This window comes from Panulirus ornatus, chromosome 8 (assembly GCF_036320965.1).
Source record: "Panulirus ornatus isolate Po-2019 chromosome 8, ASM3632096v1, whole genome shotgun sequence".
Taxonomy (NCBI): domain Eukaryota; kingdom Metazoa; phylum Arthropoda; class Malacostraca; order Decapoda; family Palinuridae; genus Panulirus; species Panulirus ornatus.
Window position 1 is genome coordinate 17,877,827 of NC_092231.1, and position 21,186 is coordinate 17,899,012.

The 21,186-nt window shown below is 40.6% G+C and overlaps 1 protein-coding gene across 6 annotated transcripts in view; it reads left to right on the forward strand.

Moving 5' to 3' along the window:
* The window catches only part of LOC139749856 (pseudouridylate synthase TRUB1-like), a 36,901-nt gene extending 16,313 nt beyond the window's left edge, over positions 1-20,588 (forward strand). For 5 of the 6 annotated variants that reach the window (XM_071664185.1, XM_071664187.1, XM_071664189.1 and 2 more), the window contains 3 exons: positions 1,393-1,513; positions 8,797-8,942; positions 20,096-20,588. In XM_071664185.1, the coding sequence (XP_071520286.1) occupies positions 1,393-1,513; positions 8,797-8,942; positions 20,096-20,283 (455 nt within the window). In that variant the 3' untranslated portion in view covers positions 20,284-20,588. Of the gene's footprint in view, positions 1-1,392; positions 1,514-8,796; positions 8,943-18,038; positions 18,180-20,095 lie in introns of all 6 variants that reach the window. The other variant, XR_011713051.1, reaches the window with a different exon arrangement.
* Positions 20,589-21,186: the final 598 nt, after the last annotated feature.

The following is a 21,186-nucleotide window of genomic DNA, read 5'->3' on the forward strand; positions in this document are numbered from 1 at the left end:
AGTGAATGGAACCATGGAAGCATAAGTGAGCCATAAGTAGGTGAAGGTGTGAGGTTTCTAGGAGTGCTGAAGAATGTTTGAAAAGAGAGATTATTATCTGGGAGGGCAAGAATGGTTATGTTTGAAGGTATAGTAATTGCAACAGTATTATATGGATGCGAGGCATGAGCTACAGATAAGGTTGTGCGGAGGAAGATGGATGTATTGGAAATGAAGTGTTTGAGGACAACATGTGCCATGAGGTGGTTTGATCAAGTAAATGATGAAAGGGTAAGAGAGAGGTGTGGTAATAAAAAGAAGAGAGCTGAAGAGGGTCTACTGAAATGGTTTGGACATATGGAGGAAATGAGTGAGGAAAGGTTGACAAAGAAGATATATGTGTCGGAAGTAGAGGGAACAAGGAGAATGGGGAACCCAAGTTGGAGATGGAAGGATGGTCCGAAAAAGATTTTGAGCGATCGGGACTGAACAAGCAGGGGGATGAAAGGAGTGCTTAAGATAGAGTAAATTTTACATTGGGGTAAGTAGTTACAGGGTTTGATGTGCTCTCAGTGGACTGAACCAGAACATGTGAAGTGTCTGGGTAAAACATGGAAAGGTCTATGGGTCCTGGTTGTGGATAGGAAGTTGTGGATTTGGTGCATTATGCATGACAGCTAAAGAATTGATGAGCAGATTCAGCTTTTTTTTTGTCAGCTCCTGGTGCTACCTGACTTGTGGGAAATGGCAGTCAAGTATGAAAAAGAAATCTGTAATTTAAGCTGATTTTCTCTCATCTCAAAAATGTTACCTTGGGAAAGCTTGCAGCTTGTTAATAAGCCAACAAGAAGTGTCCTTGATTGTCATCTTTTAGAGAGCAGACACTGGAGGTGTTTGCTCTGAGCAAAACCTTTTCCCCATACGACTGTTGCATTATAGTGACACACATATGAAGGGCAGGTGAAGGTTATGGCTCTAAAAGCTTTGAACCTGTTAAAGCATATTTTTGAGCTAGAATCTCCACTTATTCTTCACTCTGCATATGCTCAGCCCACCTTCTCATGAAGAAGGCTACCTTATGATGACTTTGAGGGTGCAAGACAGATGACATAGATGGCTGAAGTGGGGGAATTTGTTGAGATTTTGCATGGTTGTTTAATTTATTCATTGCTTACAGTAGTGTTATTCAGCACCTCTTTTCACTACCATAAGGACCCATAATACAGTAGCCACTTTTTTGTTTGAATTAAGCATGACAGTGGCATATTTTGTTGTCTGCCCATATCATATGAAAAAAATCTTCCACATGTCTTTAAAGGAAAATTACATGGGTGAAGAGCAAGCAAGGATTCTAGCTTAAAATCATGCTTTTCATAAGCATGAAATTACATTTTTTTTTTTTTTTTACCATAGGCCATGTAACCAAAGATATCCTGCAGGAGAGTTTACATCAGTTTCAAGGAAGAATTAAACAGACCCCACCCATCTTCTCAGCACTCAAGAGGAAAGGGAGAAGATACTCAGATTTAGCTCGGTATTTATGGTTCTGTTGTACTTCATAATATCTCAGGTCTCATAAGCAACATATTTTTTTTTTTTTTTTTTTTTTTTGACGCTGTCTCCCGCGTTTGCGAGGTAGCGCAAGGAAACAGACGAAAGAAATGGCCCAACCCACCCCCATACACATGTATATACATACGTCCACACACGCAAATATACATACCTACATAGCTTTCCATGGTTTACCCCAGACGCTTCACATGCCTTGATTCAATCCACTGACAGCACGTCAACCCCGGTATACCACATCGCTCCAATTCACTCTATTCCTTGCCCTCCTTTCACCCTCCTGCATGTTCAGGCCCCGATCACACAAAATCTTTTTCACTCCATCTTTCCACCTCCAATTTGGTCTCCCTCTTCTCCTCGTTCCCTCCACCTCTGACACATATATCCTCTTGGTCAATCTTTCCTCACTCATTCTCTCCATGTGACCAAACCATTTCAAAATGCCCTCTTCTGCTCTCTCAACCACGCTCTTTTTTTATTTCCACACATCTCTCTTACCCTTACGTTACTTACTTGATCAAACCACCTCACACCACACATTGTCCTCAAACATCTCATTTCCAGCACATCCATCCTCCTACGCACAACTCTATCCATAGTCCACGCCTCGCAACCATACAACATTGTTGGAACCACTATTCCTTCAAACATACCCATTTTTGCTTTCCGAGATAATGTTCTCGACTTCCACACATTCTTCAAGGCTCCCAGAATTTTCGCCCCCTCCCCCACCCTATGATCCACTTCCGCTTCCATGTTTCCATCCGCTGCCAGATCCACTCCCAGATATCTAAAACACTTCACTTCCTCCAGTTTTTCTCCATTCAAACTCACCTCCCAATTGACTTGACCCTCAACCCTACTGTACCTAATAACCTTGCTCTTATTCACATTTACTCTTAACTTTCTTCTTTCACACACTTTACCAAACTCAGTCACCAGCTTCTGCAGTTTTATATCAAATGATAAATTCAGTTTTTTATTGTGTCTTTATAATTACCCATTTGTGCATTATGGGGAGGGAGTACTTTATGGGACTCCATCTCTCTTACTCTATCTTTGATGTCAAGTAACATTTTGCAATTTTTATCCCTCTTGCAGTTGGTCAGTCTGTTCATTTCCCTTGTCTTGTGTTTTGTACCAGTATCTTGCTTTGGTAGTATTTCTTCAAAAACTTTTTAGACTTGTTATCTTGCTTAGTTTCTTATTGTGCCATTTAGTGTTGTGTATGAATATTTTTATAAAGGTCAGTATGTGCAGTGTCCCTCTGACTTAGAAATTTGAGTCATAATCATGTCTCTTTTTTCTTTCTCCCTTCCAAAATGAGCAAATTCATAGCTTCTGTCCTTTCTTTGTAATTCTTCTCCTTTAGTTTTTGTTGGTTACCATATGACTTTTTCTAGGATATTCAAATATAGAGTTGCCAAACTGGTGAAAATTAGAGTAACTGGTAACTTGACTCAGACTGTGTACATTTTGTTGTGAATATTTTTCAGAACTTTTCCTTGTTTTCATCAACTTAAAGGTAATTTTGACATCAAGTAGGAATTCATTTACCACCTTAACAGTTCTCCTATTATGATTTTCTAGTGATTGGCTGGATCTAGTGACTGGCTGGATGCCATGTCAACCCCTAAGTCCCTTTTATTCTAAAATTCTCTTAGTTTTTCTCATAATTTCAACCCTGCAAATGCTGTGTTTGATGATGTAAAGTTTACTGCTAATATTTTCAGTTGACAATGTAATGGTTATTGCCATTATCTGAATTCCATGCTGATATTTGATTCCTGAACCTATCCATAAATGTCATTACTATTCTTTTGCCATTGCTGTAAAAGAAAGTTACCTGCCTCACCAAGTCATATACATCATCTTAACAGTTGTGTATTACACAGGCTCCCACTCTCTTTTTTCCTATATTAAAGACTGCTTTACAAAAACGTTATTTTAGAATAAGGAAACAGTTAATCTATTATTTAGTATTGATGCTAATGTGATAGGAAAATTACAGTACTGGTTCGCTTGTTCATGTAAATTGTCATGTGAGTAAGTACATGAAATTATGAAGATAGTATGTATGTGTGTAATATGCATGGTGTACCAGCCCTGTTTCTAAAGCAGTCCCTTTTGCAATGCATTCCAAGCTACATGTTATGGCCTAAGTTGATTTGCCAAGCTGCTCTTCCTGTCCAGCATTTACGAAATATTCTTCCCCACCCTTTCACCCCTATCCCTGGGGATAGGGGTGAAAGAATACTTCCCACGTATTCCTCGCGTGTCGTAGAAAGCGACTAGAGGGGACGGGAGCGGGGGGCCGGAAATCCTCCCCTCCTTGTATTAACTTTCTAAAATGGGAAACAGAAGAAGGAGTCACGCGGGGAGTGATCATCCTCCTCGAAGGCTCAGAGTGGGGTGCCTAAATGTGTGTGGATGTAACCAAGATGTGAAAAAAGGAGAGATAGGTAGTATGTTTGAGGAAAGGAACCTGGATGTTTTGGCTCTGAGTGAAACGAAGCTCAAGGGTAAAGGGGAAGAGTGGTTTGGAAATGTCTGGGGAGTGAAGTCAGGGGTTAGTGAGAGGACAAGAGCAAGGGAAGGAGTAGCAATACTCCTTAAACAGGAGTTGTGGGAGTATGTGATAGAATGTAAGAAAGTAAATTCTCGATTAATATGGGTAAAATTGAAAGTTGATGGAGAGAGGTGGGTGATTATTGGTGCATATGCACCTGGGCATGAGAAGAAAGATCATGAGAGGCAAGTGTTTTGGGAGCAGCTGAATGAGTGTGTTAGCGGTTTTGATGCACGAGACCGGGTTATAGTGATGGGTGATTTGAATGCAAAGGTGAGTAATGTGGCAGTTGAGGGAATAATTGGTATGCATGGGGTGTTCAGTGTTGTAAATGGAAATGGTGAAGAGCTTGTAGATTTATGTGCTGAAAAAGGACTGATGATTGGGAATACCTGGTTTAAAAAGCGAGATATACATAAGTATACTTATGTAAGTAGGAGAGATGGCCAGAGAGCGTTATTGGATTACGTGTTAATTGACAGGCGTGCGAAAGAGAGACTTTTGGATGTTAATGTGCTGAGAGGTGCAACTGGAGGGTTGTCTGATCATTATCTTGTGGAGGCTAAGGTGAAGATTAGTATGGGTTTTCAGAAAAGAGGAGTGAATGTTGGGGTGAAGAAGGTGGTGAGAATAAGTGAGCTTGGGAAGGAGACCTGTGTGGGGAAGTACCAGGAGAGACTGTGTACAGAATGGAAAAAGGTGAGAACAATGGAAGTAAGGGGAGTGGGGGAGGAATGGGATGTATTTAGGGAATCAGTGATGGATTGCGCAAAAGATGCTTGTGGCATGAGAAGAGTGGGAGGTGGGCTGTTTAGAAAGGGTAGTGAGTGGTGGGATGAAGAAGTAAGAGTATTAGTGAAAGAGAAGAGAGAGGCATTTGGACGATTTTTGCAGGGAAAAAATGCAATTGAGTGGGAGAAGTATAAAAGAAAGAGACAGGAGGTCAAGAGAAAGGTGCAAGAGGTGAAAAAAAGGGCAAATGAGAGTTGGGGTGAGAGACTATCAGTAAATTTTAGGGAGAATAAAAAGATGTTCTGGAAGGAGGTAAATAGGGTGCGTAAGACAAGGGAGCAAATGGGAACTTCAGTGAAGGGCGTAAATGGGGAGGTGATAACAAGTAGTGGTGATGTGAGAAGGAGATGGAATGAGTATTTTGAAGGTTTGTTGAATGTGTCTGATGACAGAGTGGCAGATATAGGGTGTTTTGGTCGAGGTGGTGTGCAAAGTGAGAGGGTTAGGGAAAATGATTTGGTAAACAGAGAAGAGGTAGTAAAAGCTTTGCGGAAGATGAAAGCCGGCAAGGCAGCAGGTTTGGATGGTATTGCAGTGGAATTTATTAAAAAAGGGGGTGACTGTATTGTTGACTGGTTGGTAAGGTTATTTAATGTATGTATGACTCATGGTGAGGTGCCTGAGGATTGGCGGAATGCGTGCATAGTGCCATTGTACAAAGGCAAAGGGGATAAGAGTGAGTGCTCAAATTACAGAGGTATAAGTTTGTTGAGTATTCCTGGTAAATTATATGGGAGGGTATTGATTGAGAGGGTGAAGGCATGTACAGAGCATCAGATTGGGGAAGAGCAGTGCGGTTTCAGAAGTGGTAGAGGATGTGTGGATCAGGTGTTTGCTTTGAAGAATGTATGTGAGAAATACTTAGAAAAGCAAATGGATTTGTATGTAGCATTTATGGATCTGGAGAAGGCATATGATAGAGTTGATAGAGATGCTCTGTGGAAGGTATTAAGAATATATGGTGTGGGAGGCAAGTTGTTAGAAGCAGTGAAAAGTTTTTATCGAGGATGTAAGGCATGTGTACGTGTAGGAAGAGAGGAAAGTGATTGGTTCTCAGTGAATGTAGGTTTGCGGCAGGGGTGTGTGATGTCTCCATGGTTGTTTAATCTGTTTATGGATGGGGTTGTTAGGGAGGTGAATGCAAGAGTCCTGGAAAGAGGGGCAAGTATGAAGTCTGTTGGGGATGAGAGAGCCTGGGAAGTGAGTCAGTTGTTGTTCGCTGATGATACAGCGCTGGTGGCTGATTCATGTGAGAAACTGCAGAAGCTGGTGACTGAGTTTGGTAAAGTGTGTGGAAGAAGAAAGTTAAGAGTAAATGTGAATAAGAGCAAGGTTATTAGGTACAGTAGGGTTGAGGGTCAAGTCAATTGGGAGGTAAGTTTGAATGGAGAAAAACTGGAGGAAGTGAAGTGTTTTAGATATCTGGGAGTGGATCTGTCAGCGGATGGAACCATGGAAGCGGAAGTGGATCATAGGGTGGGGGAGGGGGCGAAAATTTTGGGAGCCTTGAAAAATGTGTGGAAGTCGAGAACATTATCTCGGAAAGCAAAAATGGGTATGTTTGAAGGAATAGTGGTTCCAACAATGTTGTATGGTTGCGAGGCGTGGGCTATGGATAGAGTTGTGCGCAGGAGGATGGATGTGCTGGAAATGAGATGTTTGAGGACAATGTGTGGTGTGAGGTGGTTTGATCGAGTAAGTAACGTAAGGGTAAGAGAGATGTGTGGAAATAAAAAGAGCGTGGTTGAGAGAGCAGAAGAGGGCGTTTTGAAATGGTTTGGGCACATGGAGAGAATGAGTGAGGAAAGATTGACCAAGAGGATATATGTGTCGGAGGTGGAGGGAACGAGGAGAAGAGGGAGACCAAATTGGAGGTGGAAAGATGGAGTGAAAAAGATTTTGTGTGATCGGGGCCTGAACATGCAGGAGGGTGTAAGGAGGGCAAGGAATAGAGTGAATTGGAGCGATGTGGTATACAGGGGTTGACGTGCTGTCAGTGGAGTGAATCAGGGCATGTGAGGCGTCTGGGGTGGACCATGGAAAGCTGTGTAGGTATGTATACACGTGTGTGGACATGTGTATGTACATGTGTATGGGGGGGGGGGGGTTGGGCCATTTCTTTCGTCTGTTTCCTTGCGCTACCTCGCAGACGCGGGAGACAGCGACAAAGTATAAAAAAAAAAAAAAAAAAAAAAAAACCTGATGTATGTACTGATTATGTTCTATTTACCTTGTAATGGATATGTATAATACGAAGATGGAGATAGGGAAAAGGGAGAAAGAATTCTACCTCCATATTCCCTGTATGTCGTACAGGGTGAATGGGGGCGGGTGGCCTGGAAGTCCCCCTTCATGTGTTTAAATTTTTAAAAGAGGGAACAGAAGGAACAAGGAATGGAGTGCTTATCCTCCTCAAAGGCTGAGGCTGGAGTGTGTAAATGTATGTGAATGTAACCAAGATGAGGAGAGATAGGTAGTATGTTTGAGGAAAGAAACCTGGATGTTCTGAGTCTAAGTGAAATATAGCTCAAGTGTAGAGGGAGAGAATGGTTTAGAAATGTTGTAGGAGTAAAGTCAGGGGTTGATGAGAGGACAAGCTAAGGAAGGTGTAGCATTACTCCTGAAGCAGGAGTGTGAGAGTGTGTGATAGAGTGTAAGGAAGTAAATTTTAGACAGATGTGGGTAAAATTAAAAATGGGTGGTGAGAGATAGGTGATTGGAAGTGATTATGAACCTGGCCATGAGAAGAAAGATCATGAGAGGCAAGTGCTTTGGAAGCAGCTGTGTAAGTGTGTCAGAAGTTTTAATGTAAAAGAGTGGGTATTAGTGATGGATGATTTAAATGCAAAGCTAAGAAATTTAGCAGTTGTGGGTATAATTGGGGCATATGGGGTACTCATTGTTATGAATGGAAATGTTGAACAGCTTATGGAGATATGTGCAGAAAAAGAAATGGTGCCTGGGAATGCCTGGTTTAAAAAGAGGGATATACAAAAGTATTCATATGTAAGAAGGAGAGATGGTCAGCAGGCATTATTAGATTACATGTTAAGTGACAGGTGTATAAAAGAGTGACATTTGGATGTAAATATGTTGAGAGGGGCAGTTTGTGGGGTTGTCTGATTACAGTCTTCTGGAGGAGAGGGTAAAGATTTGTTATTTCAAAATAGGAAACTCTTAAGGTGAAGGGTGAGTAGTGAGAGTGAATGAGCTTAGAAAAGAGACTTCCTCCAAAATTCGTAAATATTTTCCCCTTGTCTTTTCATTTTCTACTTCATAATTTTCTCTATATTTCATTTAAGGCCCTGCCTTGATTTGGAGTTTTGTCCATGACTGGAGCCTTCAACATTAAAAAAAAAAAAAAAGGATAGTTTAGGAGTTGGCTTGATATGTCAGCCATGAGCTTGAGTCAGACTCCTCAGTTGCCCTCATCCATTGCCCAGCCCACCTCTTTCCTGTAAAGGTAGGTTTTCTTCCCATGACTATTAAGGCTTGAGACCAAGTGGTGGAAAAGCTGTGTGTTGCAATTGTGCTGATGTGATGAAATGGGCAGGGAGGTAATGATGTAGCGAGTGATTATGGCATTGTTTTTCGTAGAAATTTTCATGCAGTTCTTCAGGATAATCGATTTTTTTGTGTGCATCTGATGTGACAGTGGCATTATGCATTAGTTATGTTTGCCTACCTTACCAATTGAATGATATGGCTTTGCTTTGAAAGCTACATGATGGAGAACAGGTGAGGGGTTCAGCTGAAAATCATGCTTTGTATATATGATTACCAGTTCAGAGGCTATAATTCAGAGGTACTTTTGCTTTCTGTGATAAGATTTATTGTATCTTTTCATTTGATAGAAAGGATTAATGACCTAGAATTTTTTTCTTCAGAGATGGAGTTGACTTTGATATTGGACCTCGAGTGGTACACTGCTATGAGCTGAAGCTTCTAGATTTTGAACCACCTAATTTCACAATGACTATTGTGTCTGGTCCAGGATTTTATGTACGGAGTTTGATACATGACCTTGGGCAAGGTATGTAAGAAAGAAGAAATAATCTGATTTGAGTGTTTGCATGATAAGAAGTGATCTATTTATCTGTCTGTCTATATCTCTGATGCCTGTACCCTGTAGGAACTCCCTCAAAGGAGTGGCCATGGCAAAAGAGCTTCCATAACTGGTGAACTCCAGTGCTGTGATCATGTAACAGACTATATACTATAGAGGATTTAATCTAGACAGTGTATATGATATACAGCAGGTTTTAATAGGAACAGTCCAGCATAATATTAATGTAAAGATGCATAATTTCACGAAGCAATTTACATTTATTAACGTGCATTTGTCAGTCTCTCAGTGCATTATGTTATTCTTTCCTTTAAGAGTTTCAAATCAACTTGGGAGACCAAAATTTCAAAAACAATGAAAAAATGGGGTTGCACTAATTTTATCATCTTTGTAATATTTTTAAAGATTGTATGGCATAGTGAAGTCTTCCATTCTTGGTTTAAATGTTTTGTGTACAGTAATTGCTGCTCTCATTGCCACTACCTATATTTACTTTTATTTTATTTATGCACTTATTTTTTCTTGATATTTTTCTTAATGATACCTCTTCTCTGCACTGTGGGGCTTCTGAGCTTTAGGGCTTACTGTGTGATGTAGATGTTTGTAGGTCTCAGCCAATGTCAGCAGAGTGAACAGCCAACTTTAAACCTTGTTTACCCTTTGGCTTCTTTATCCTCTTTAAACCCACTGACTGCTGACATGCCATATACAGCACTGGATGTCTCTGGTATTTAACTGTAAGTCTGCTGTGAAGGATATGGGGCATTCAGTATTCCTGGGCACATAAACAGCGACCATGGGCAACACAGACAATGATATTTCCATATCCTTCCTGCATATTTTTGCTTTTGGTTACCAACCTTCAAAATGCTGTGGGGAAAGAGCATCTTTTTGTGCTGCCCAGGCAGCAAAGAAAATGTATATTGATATTATATATAGATTTTTGTAGATAATATATATCATTTTATATAATGGAACATATGCACATGATTATAACATGATTACATAGTGAGAAGTGTATATATAACACTGTTAGGAGGGACACGTTGAATGCTTGGCAGTGTTGCAGCCTAGCCATTTACTGATTTGTTGATCTAATTATGCAAGTAACTTGTCACTTTCTTTCTATTATTTCTTATATGTTTGTCATTTCTGGAAGGAGGTAAATAGGGTGCGTAAGACAAGGGAGCAAATGGGAACTTCAGTGAAGGGCGTAAATGGGGAGGTGAAAACAAGTAGTGGTGATGTGAGAAGGAGATGGAATGAGTATTTTGAAGGTTTGTTGAATGTGTCTGATGACAGAGTGGCAGATATAGGGTGTTTTGGTCGAGGTGGTGTGCAAAGTGAGAGGGTTAGGGAAAATGATTTGGTAAACAGAGAAGAGGTAGTAAAAGCTTTGCGGAAGATGAAAGCCGGCAAGGCAGCAGGTTTGGATGGTATTGCAGTGGAATTTATTAAAAAAGGGGGTGACTGTATTGTTGACTGGTTGGTAAGGTTATTTAATGTATGTATGACTCATGGTGAGGTGCCTGAGGATTGGCGGAATGCATGCATAGTGCCATTGTACAAAGGCAAAGGGGATAAGAGTGAGTGCTCAAATTACAGAGGTATAAGTTTGTTGAGTATTCCTGGTAAATTATATGGGAGGGTATTGATTGAGAGGGTGAAGGCATGTACAGAGCATCAGATTGGGGAAGAGCAGTGCGGTTTCAGAAGTGGTAGAGGATGTGTGGATCAGGTGTTTGCTTTGAAGAATGTATGTGAGAAATACTTAGAAAAGCAAATGGATTTGTATGTAGCATTTATGGATCTGGAGAAAGCATATGATAGAGTTGATAGAGATGCTCTGTGGAAGGTATTAAGAATATATGGTGTGGGAGGCAAGTTGTTAGAAGCAGTGAAAAGTTTTTATCGAGGATGTAAGGCATGTGTACGTGTAGGAAGAGAGGAAAGTGATTGGTTCTCAGTGAATGTAGGTTTGCGGCAGGGGTGTGTGATGTCTCCATGGTTGTTTAATTTGTTTATGGATGGGGTTGTTAGGGAGGTAAATGCAAGAGTCCTGGAAAGAGGGGCAAGTATGAAGTCTGTTGGGGATGAGAGAGCTTGGGAAGTGAGTCAGTTGTTGTTCGCTGATGATACAGCGCTGGTGGCTGATTCATGTGAGAAACTGCAGAAGCTGGTGACTGAGTTTGGTAAAGTGTGTGGAAGAAGAAAGTTAAGAGTAAATGTGAATAAGAGCAAGGTTATTAGGTACAGTAGGGTTGAGGGTCAAGTCAATTGGGAGGTGAGTTTGAATGGAGAAAAACTGGAGGAAGTGAAGTGTTTTAGATATCTGGGAGTGGATCTGTCAGCGGATGGAACCATGGAAGCGGAAGTGGATCATAGGGTGGGGGAGGGGGCGAAAATTTTGGGAGCCTTGAAAAATGTGTGGAAGTCGAGAACATTATCTCGGAAAGCAAAAATGGGTATGTTTGAAGGAATAGTGGTTCCAACAATGTTGTATGGTTGCGAGGCGTGGGCTATGGATAGAGTTGTGCGCAGGAGGATGGATGTGCTGGAAATGAGATGTTTGAGGACAATGTGTGGTGTGAGGTGGTTTGATCGAGTAAGTAACGTAAGGGTAAGAGAGATGTGTGGAAATAAAAAGGGCGTGGTTGAGAGAGCAGAAGAGGGTGTTTTGAAATGGTTTGGGCACATGGAGAGAATGAGTGAGGAAAGATTGACCAAGAGGATATATGTGTCGGAGGTGGAGGGAACGAGGAGAAGAGGGAGACCAAATTGGAGGTGGAAAGATGGAGTGAAAAAGATTTTGTGTGATCGGGGCCTGAACATGCAGGAGGGTGTAAGGAGGGCAAGGAATAGAGTGAATTGGAGCGATGTGGTATACAGGGGTTGACGTGCTGTCAGTGGAGTGAATCAAGGCATGTGAAGCGTCTGGGGTAAACCATGGAAAGCTGTGTAGGTATGTATATTTGCGTGTGTGGACGTGTGTATGTACATGTGTATGGGGGGGGGGGTTGGGCCATTTCTTTCGTCTGTTTCCTTGCGCTACCTCGCAAACGCGGGAGACAGCGACAAAGTATAAAAAAAAAAAAAAAAATTCTCTTGTTACTGAGGTAGCCCTAGGAGCAGAAAAGAAATGGCATCTTTCAATCACATCCACTGTCTAGCTGTCCTGTATAATGCAAAAAAAAATATTCAAAAGAAAAAGCTCTTTTGAATAGCAAGACAAAAGATAGTTTTTTCCTGAATTTGTTGAAAATTGCTGCACTGAGGGCACATTAGATGTCTAGAGTAGTGACATTAAGCGGGTTACATCCTTAAAACTTTGATGTTTTTAACTATTTTTGTCTTTCTTATTATGACAGTCCTTTTATTTTATTTATTTTTATTTTTTTATTTTGCTTTGTCGCTGTCTCCCGCGTTTGCGAGGTAGCGCAAGGAAACAGATGAAAGAAATGGCCCAACCCACCCCCATACACATGTATCTACACACACGTCCACACACGCAAATATACATACCTATACATCTCAATGTACACATATATATACACACACAGACACATACATATATACCCATGCACACAATTCACACTGTCTGCCTTTATTCATTCCCATCACCACCTCGCCACACATGGAAAACCATCCCCCTCCCCCCTCATGTGTGCGAGGTAGCGCTAGGAAAAGACAACAAAGGCCTCATTCGTTCACACTCAGTCACTAGCTGTCATGCAATAATGCCCGAAACCACAGCTCCCTTTCCACATCCAGGCCCCACACAACTTTCCATGGTTTACCCCAGACGCTTCACATGCCATGATTCAATCCACTGACAGCACGTTAACCCCAGTATACCACATCGATCCAGTTCACTCTATTCCTTGCCCGCCTTTCACCCTCCTGCATGTTCAGGCCCCGATCATTCAAAATCTTTTTCACTCCATCTTTCCACCTCCAATTTGGTCTCCCACTTCTCCTCGTTCCCTCCACCTCCGACACATATATCATCTTGGTCAATCTTTCCTCACTCATTCTCTCCATGTGACCAAACCATTTCAAAACACCCTCTTCTGCTCTCTCAACCACGCTCTTTTTATTTCCACACATCTCTCTTACCCTTACATTACTTACTCAATCAAACCACCTCACACCACACATTGTCCTCAAACATCTCATTTCCAGCACATCCACCCTCCTGCGCACAACTCTATCCATAGCCCACGCCTCGCAACCATACAACATTGTTGGAACCACTATTCCTTCAAACATAGCCATTTTTGCTTTCCGAGATAATGTTCTCGACTTCCACACATTCTTCAAGGCTCCCAGGATTTTCACCCCCTCCCCCACCCTATGATTCACTTCCGCTTCCATGGTTCCATCCGCTGCCAGATCCACTCTCAGATATCTAAAACACTTTACTTCCTCCAGTTTTTCTCCATTCAAACTTACCTCCCAATTGACTTGACCCTCAAGCCTACTGTACCTAATAGCCTTGCTCTTATTCACATTTACTCTTAACTTTCTTCTTTCACACACTTTACCAAACTCAGTCACCAGCTTCTGCAGTTTCTCACATGAATCAGCCACCAGCGCTGTATCATCAGCGAACAACAACTGACTCACTTCCCAAGCTCTCTCATCCACAACAGCCTTCATACTTGCCCCTCTTTCCGAAACTCCTGCATTCACCTCCCTAACAACCCCATCCATAAACAAATTAAACAACCATGGAGACATCACACACCCCTGCCGCAAACCTACATTCACTGAGAACCAATCACTTTCCTCTCTTCCTACAGGTACACATGCCTTATATCCTCGATAAAAACTTTTCACTGCTTCTAACAACTTTCCTCCCACACCATATATTCTTAATACCTTCCACAGAGCATCTCTATCAACTCTATCATATGCCTTCTCCAGATCCATAAATGCTACATACAAATCCATTTGCTTTTCTAAGTATTTCTCACATACATTCTTCAAAGCAAACACCTGATCCACACATCCTCTACCACTTCTGAAACCACACTGCTCTTCCCCAATCTGATGCTCTGTACATGCCTTCACCCTCTCAATCAATACTCTCCCATATAATTTACCAGGAATACTCAACAAACTTATACCTCTGTAATTTGAGCACTCACTCTTATCCCCTTTACCTTTGTACAATGACACTATGCACGCATTCTGCCAATCCTCAGGCACCTCACCATGAGTCATACATACATTAAATAACCTTACCAACCAGTCAGTAATACAGTCACCCCCTTTTTTAATAAATTCCACTGCAATACCATCCAAACCTGCTGCCTTGCCGGCTTTCATCTTCCACAAAGCTTTTACTACCTCTTCTCTGTTTACCAAATCATTTTCCCCAACCCTCTCACTCTGCACACCACCTCGACCAAGACACCCTATATCTGCCACTCTATCATCAAACACATTCAACAAACCTTCAAAATACTCACTCCCTCTCCTTCTCACATCACCACTACTTGTTATCACCTCCCCATTAGCGCCCTTCACTGAAGTTCCCATTTGCTCCCTTGTCTTACGCACTTTATTTACCTCCTTCCAGAACATCTTTTTATTCTCCCTAAAATTTAATGATACTCTCTCACCCCAAGTCTCATTTGCCCTCTCTTTCACCTCTTGCACCTGATAGATTTTTTTCAATGTGCCTCAGATTTTCTAGGATATTTTTGGATATTTTTCTTGTTTTCGACTGAGCTGGTTGTAGATTGAGATCATATTTATTTCAGATCAGTTGTAAGTTTCAGTAAGCTTATAAAGTAAAACAAAGCATTTTTATGTCATCCTCAAAAGGAAGAGTTGCAAATACTGTTAAAGTAGGATCATGTGATTATAGTGACCCCAAGACACCTTTGAAAATGTACAATACTGCTCATTCTGTTTCCATACCTTAGAATGTGCTGAAGAACTTTGTTTGTTCTTTAACCAAGGGCATAATTGGGTTTCCTACTAGTGTCAATTAAGTTATATCATGCATTTTAAACAGGGTGTCATACAGAGACTCATTTCCCATACTGTAACTTTATAGAAACAAAGCAAATCTCTGACAGTGTAAAAATCTTTAGAGTTTGTCAGCAGCTTATGAATTTACCTAATTAGATAAAGTTATGGATGAATATGAGTAGGGTAGCAAGAAAAGATATTCATATGTTAAGAGTAAGACACAACAGAGTTTGATTTTTTTTTTTATATTTTTAGTCTTTTTTCACAATAGTGAGGAAGTGCCAGGAGCAAACAACGGATTGGCCTCGTATTCTCACATTCATTCTGTAGCTGTCATATATAAAACACCAAACCACAGCCCATTATCCACAGCCAGTTGGCACAATGCCTTACCCATAATAGGTAATCCTACAAACTTTTAATGGTTGAATTTCTTATGAGAGGGGGGACTCTGTTATTGATTAGTTAGTTAGGATTTTCACTGTATGTATTTATCTATCATGGTAAGTTGTATGAGGATTCGTGGAATGTCAATATAGTGCCACTGCATAAAGAAAGGGTAATAAAGATAAATATTCAAGAAACAGAGGTACATGTTAAATGTGCCTGTCAATTTGTATGGGGGAGTGGTGATTTAGAGGTTTTTGATGTGCACACAGCATCAGACTGGAGAGTAACAATGTGGTTTGAGTAGTGATAGAGGATGTTTGGATCATGAGTATGCTTTGAAGAATGTGTGTGAAAAATTCATAGAGAAACAGAGGGCTTTGTATATGATAGTTATGGATCTGAATGCGTATGATAAGGTTCATAGAGATGCTTTGTGGAAGGTGCTATGAGTATATGATGTAGGAAGAAAACTATTAGAAGGAATGTGGAGTTTTTATCAAGAAAGTAAGGTGTGCGTGTGTGAATAGATTGAGAGGAGGATATGTGGGTCAACATCACTGGAGTTTGATATCATCATGGCTGTTCATGGATGGGAATGGTATAGGAAGTAAATGTGAGAGTTTGAGGGAGAGTGTTACGTTTGTAGACTGGCAAGGGTAGGGATGCTTTGGAGGTGAATCAGTAATTGCTTGCTGATGCCTCAATGCTGGTGGCAGATAAGAGTGAGAAACTGCAGAAATTAACTTATAAGTTTGGGAGAGTGTATGAAAAGAAACAGTTGAGAGTAATTGTGAATAAATTCAAATTATTAGGTTTAGTGATGGAGAGAGACAGGTCAGTTTGAGTGTGAGTGTGAATGGAGAAAACTTGGAGAGTGTTACCTATTTTAGTTACCTGGGAGTGCTCATGGCAGCAAATGGAACTATGGGAGTTGAAGTGTCATTGGATGGGTGAGGGGTAAAAGTCTTGGGATTACTAAGGAATGTGTAGAAAGAGAGTTTATCATATGGGAGAGCGAAGGTGGGAATGTTTGAATGTGTAGTAGAACCAACAGTGTTGTATGGATGCAAGGTATGGGCTGTGGATGAGAATGTATTGAAGAGGGTGAATGTCTTGGAAATGAAATGTTCAAGGACGATACATAGCATAAGGAGGGTTTATCAAGTAGAAATAATAAAGTAAGGGAGAGATACAATAATAAGAAGAATATGGTTGAGAGAGCTGGAGAGTATGTGCTAAAATGGTTTGGACATATGGAGAGAATGAAAGAGGCTAGCAAGGAGAATAAATGTGTCAGAAGTGGAGGGAACTAAGAGGAGGAGGAGACCAAAGTAAAGATGGAAGGATGGAGTGGAAAAGGCTTCAATTGCTTGAGGCCTGAACATGCAGGAGGGTGTATAGCATGCATAGGATAGAGTGAATTTGAGCTGTTTGGTATACAGGGGGTGATATGCTGTCATTGGACTGAACCAAAGCATGTGAAGCAGTAAGGGAACGCATAGAAAGGTCTGTGATGCCTGCTTATGGATATGGGGTTTTGGTTTGGTACATTGCACATGATGTCTAGAGAATGGGTGTGAGTGAATACAGGTACCTCTCAATTTATGTGTATCTAATTTACACCATATTTAGAATAACACTCATGGTCTGTTTCCACCATTTTTTGATTTATGCAGGCTCAAATTTAGAATAAAATGATCATCATTTGGCTGGCAATGCGATAGTGTGCCATTGCTGATGCTGTATGAGAAGTGCATGTATGCTATCTATCTGTCTATATCTCTGATGCCTGTTCCCTCCAGGAACTCCTGTCAAGGGATGGCCACTGCAAAAGAGTCAACTTATCCCTGTCCTTGCATGCCTCCCTTGCATGCACCATTCCATGCATTCTTCCTCCGTTTCTCTCCCTCCAGTATTTCTCCACTCAATTTTTCCATGTCACAGGTGGTCTTCCACTCACACTATCCCTTTTAATTGTACTGTCATACACTCACACAGAAATACTTAATCAACATTAAGAACCAGCATCCATGTGGCCCATGTTTAAGATACTACACTACCACCCAGATTCACCCACCCTCATATCTTTCTACAACTACACTACCATAAGACATGACAGATAACAAGGACACTTTTCTACCAAAACACACCTTTCTCCAACACCACTGACACTACAAAACAGCTCATAGACAATGACCATATCCTAGAAATGCAACGTTTAGGAGCACTGTGAACTGCTACATAATCAACACCTACATACCTTTTCCTCCTCATATGCCCCTCCAGATATACTGGGTACTTTTCAATTGCAAAATCTTACTAGCATACCCAACACCTATTTCTGTTATTTCAGTGCCTACCATCCCACTTGTCTCAACAACCTTTAAACATTCTCAACTTATACATCCAATCAGCTAGACTCCCAAACTATCACCTTCAGCAGCTGACTTTGCCAGGCGTCACCTTCAGCTTACCTGCACTACGTTCAAGGATCACCTGGAGCACATTACTCAAACTTTCCTCAAACCACCTGCCTATCCGAAAAACAAATCTTCTCCCCCACACATGCCTCCAGACATACTGGGTATTCCTCAGTTACAAAATCTGACCAGCACACCCAAAATCTGTCTCTGTGATTTCAGTGCCCACTATCCCACTGGTCTCAACACTCACTTCTTTAAACATCCTCAGCTTATGAAACCAACCCACCAGTCTTCTAACCCACCACTTCCAGCAGCTGACCTTACCAGATACCACCTTCTGCTCATCTGTGCTACGCTCAAGGATCACCTGGAGCACATTACACTGAAAGATTCTAGCTCCATTTCTAAGGTCAGAAGGGCTTTTTTCTGTTTAAATGGTGGTTCTGGAGTAGGGGAAGTTGTTGCTGGATGTTTGGATGTCATATCAACAAGCAGAAACACAGTGGGTAGCAGGAAAATCATATTAAATGTTATACCCAAATTGCATAAGTAGTAACTGTGAGACCGACTCACTAGTGAAAAACTAGCGCACTCCACCCAGGACCCGCGTGTACTCCACCTGCCAAACCTCACAGAAGTTTTGGCACACTAACTACTGCACTGACACTCCCTCATTAGCATCAGAGTCTCATAAGATTTATAGCTTCATTTCTAAGGCCAGAGAGGTTTTCTTTCATTTAACTGTTGGTTCACGGGTAATAGATGTTGCTGGATATCAACAAACACAAATACAGCTGGTTGCAGGAAGTTCACATTAGCAGGTATACCCAAATTGGACAGAGAGCACTGATCTGCTCACAACAGTGGTAACTGTGAGACTGACCGGCTGGCAGGAATGTGTTGCGCTCCATCCTTGACCCATGCTTACTCCACCTGCCAACCCTCACTGAAGATTTGGTGCACTTTCTACTGCACACATCTGCATAGGAACAAATTTTGACCGTATGAATAGAGGGACTGGTAGAAGTTCCTTGCATAATAGTGATATTGCCTATGGTGATCTTGTATAAAGTGAGACTTGGATGTATATATTATGCTCATGGATGCTGCTTCAGAAAGAATGTTTTCTATTTTCAAAATTTAAGTATATTGTATGTCCTCCGTAGATTTAGGAAATTTGGTATATATCATATATTTGGGATGTGCATCTGTATCTCAAAATCTCTTTTTCTCCCACTTAAGGATATCAGTAGTTCTTATTTTCACAGTGATGTTCCATACATACTGACTATGCTTAGCAGACATTACCCTAGGATGAATGGGTTCACTTTTACTTTTTTTTTACCTTTATACAACAGAAAAATGATTGTTTGTGTTCATATGTGATACATGAAATTTCTGTGCCACCTTACACACTGTCTGTGTCCATTCAATGTTTTACCACAGCTCCAAAATATGTCACTTGCTGTCCAATCCTCACCCCCCCCATCCTTATCATTTTTCACTTGTACTATTTCTTATCTCACCTTTTCCTTTGTAAAATGTTCCTCTTCTCCACACCTACTCTGTATTTCACAGCTGTACTTTCCAGTGAACCAGTGAACTGATACCCACATTTCTCATATTATAAACCCTGTAAAATTCTTGATATACTGTACTCAGTTCACCTGTTATGAATTTTGTCCTTTGACCAGTAATCATCCATCCTTATATAATATGTCCTCATTTTTCTTTCATACCTTTTTGCTTGTATTTACCTGTATTTGACCTCCGTAAGATTTTCATTTATCCTCTTTCCCAAAAGTTGAGTTGCTTTTCTTCTGATCATGTTATCTAATTTGAATTTTCTTTTTCTATTGAGATTGATGAGAACACTACCCATTTACCTCCTGTAGGCTTTAGAAAACAACTAAGGGGAGAAGTATAGAGATGTTGAAATCCTTCCATCCTATATTATTGCTTTACAAAGTAGGAAGAGAAAAAGGAGCCAAATGAACATTTTTCAAAGGCTCTTGTCATCTCTGTTCTTATAGTTACTTCACTGATGCAGCAAATAGTGAACAGATATAAAAAGAAATTGGATATTGATAATTTTTGGCATAGTCCTGTAAATTCTACCTTTTCAGCATGCATATATTGGATCCTTTGTACAGCGTGAGACAATGGTCCACTGAGAACTTCAAACGTCACGGCTTTTGTAAAGGATGTGTACATGCTTTATTTTTACTCTGCACTACTCAGGTGCTGAAGAATTTGGATGTTGGTTAAGTAATATTGTTAATAAAGCATTTACAATGTGTTTATACGTATTTTCTTATCTTACAGCTGTTGGAAGCTGTGCACATTTGTCTGGATTGCAGAGGACTAGACAAGGTCCCTTCACTCTGCATCATTCACTACATGAAGATGAATGGAGATTGGAGAATGTTATTAATAATATTGCTCGATTCAGAAAAAAAATTGATAAGTACTATAAAAGTTACGAATCGAATAAGAGATATGACAGGTGGTAGCCTTGAGCTGTAACATTGATTTATGCTTAGTTGTACATTTTGATATGTAAGATTTGCACATACATGTACATTTTGTATGATATTTATATATTGAATGTCATCATATACTTCATCCCCAGTTCCATTTTTGACCAACCTGTCATATTCACCTACTGCATGATCATGCCATCTTTAAGGACTTTCATCCATGCATTTTTCTGTTGATTTCTTCATGATACATATCTTTGTCACATGTATATTCCCATATGTAATATAGATATGATAATTTACAAACGTTGATATTCAGAATAAAGTGTATATTCTAATGTAGTTTTATTAGTATCCTCATTTTTTCACAGAAGCCAGCATGGCACAAGCAAAATCATGCCCCAGTCATAGCCATCTCCTAAGGATGAGAGATATGATGATAGGTATGAGAAGAAGGACTGATTAGAAATTCTCAGGTGTTTGTAACCTCAGTACTTAAAGGTGGAGAGATTGTAGGAAGAGGGAAAAACAACAGACAAGATATTGCCGCAGCTTCACTGTATGAGGAAAGAAGGTACCACAGTCAATCCATATGAAGCTATAGGGAGTAGCAACTAGATTCCTGATGGCCTCAAATAATTCATTCTTTATTTCTTCATCCTGAGTGTGTGCATGTATGTGTATGTATGTGTGTGTGTGTGTGTGTGTGTGTACTCAGTTTCTTAGATACAGTGGTGTTATATCACAACCCACTGGTGTTTCTAGTGAGAGTCCAAATTAGCCTCTCTAATGGCAAACTCCTTGTTCAGCTGTAGAATGGCATGACCGCCAAGTTATCCTGTTAATGAAGCCATTAGTAAGAGACATACAGTTAACACACCAAGACTGAAGCAGTTATCTAGACTGAGGAGAGTAAGTTCAAACAACCAGCAGATA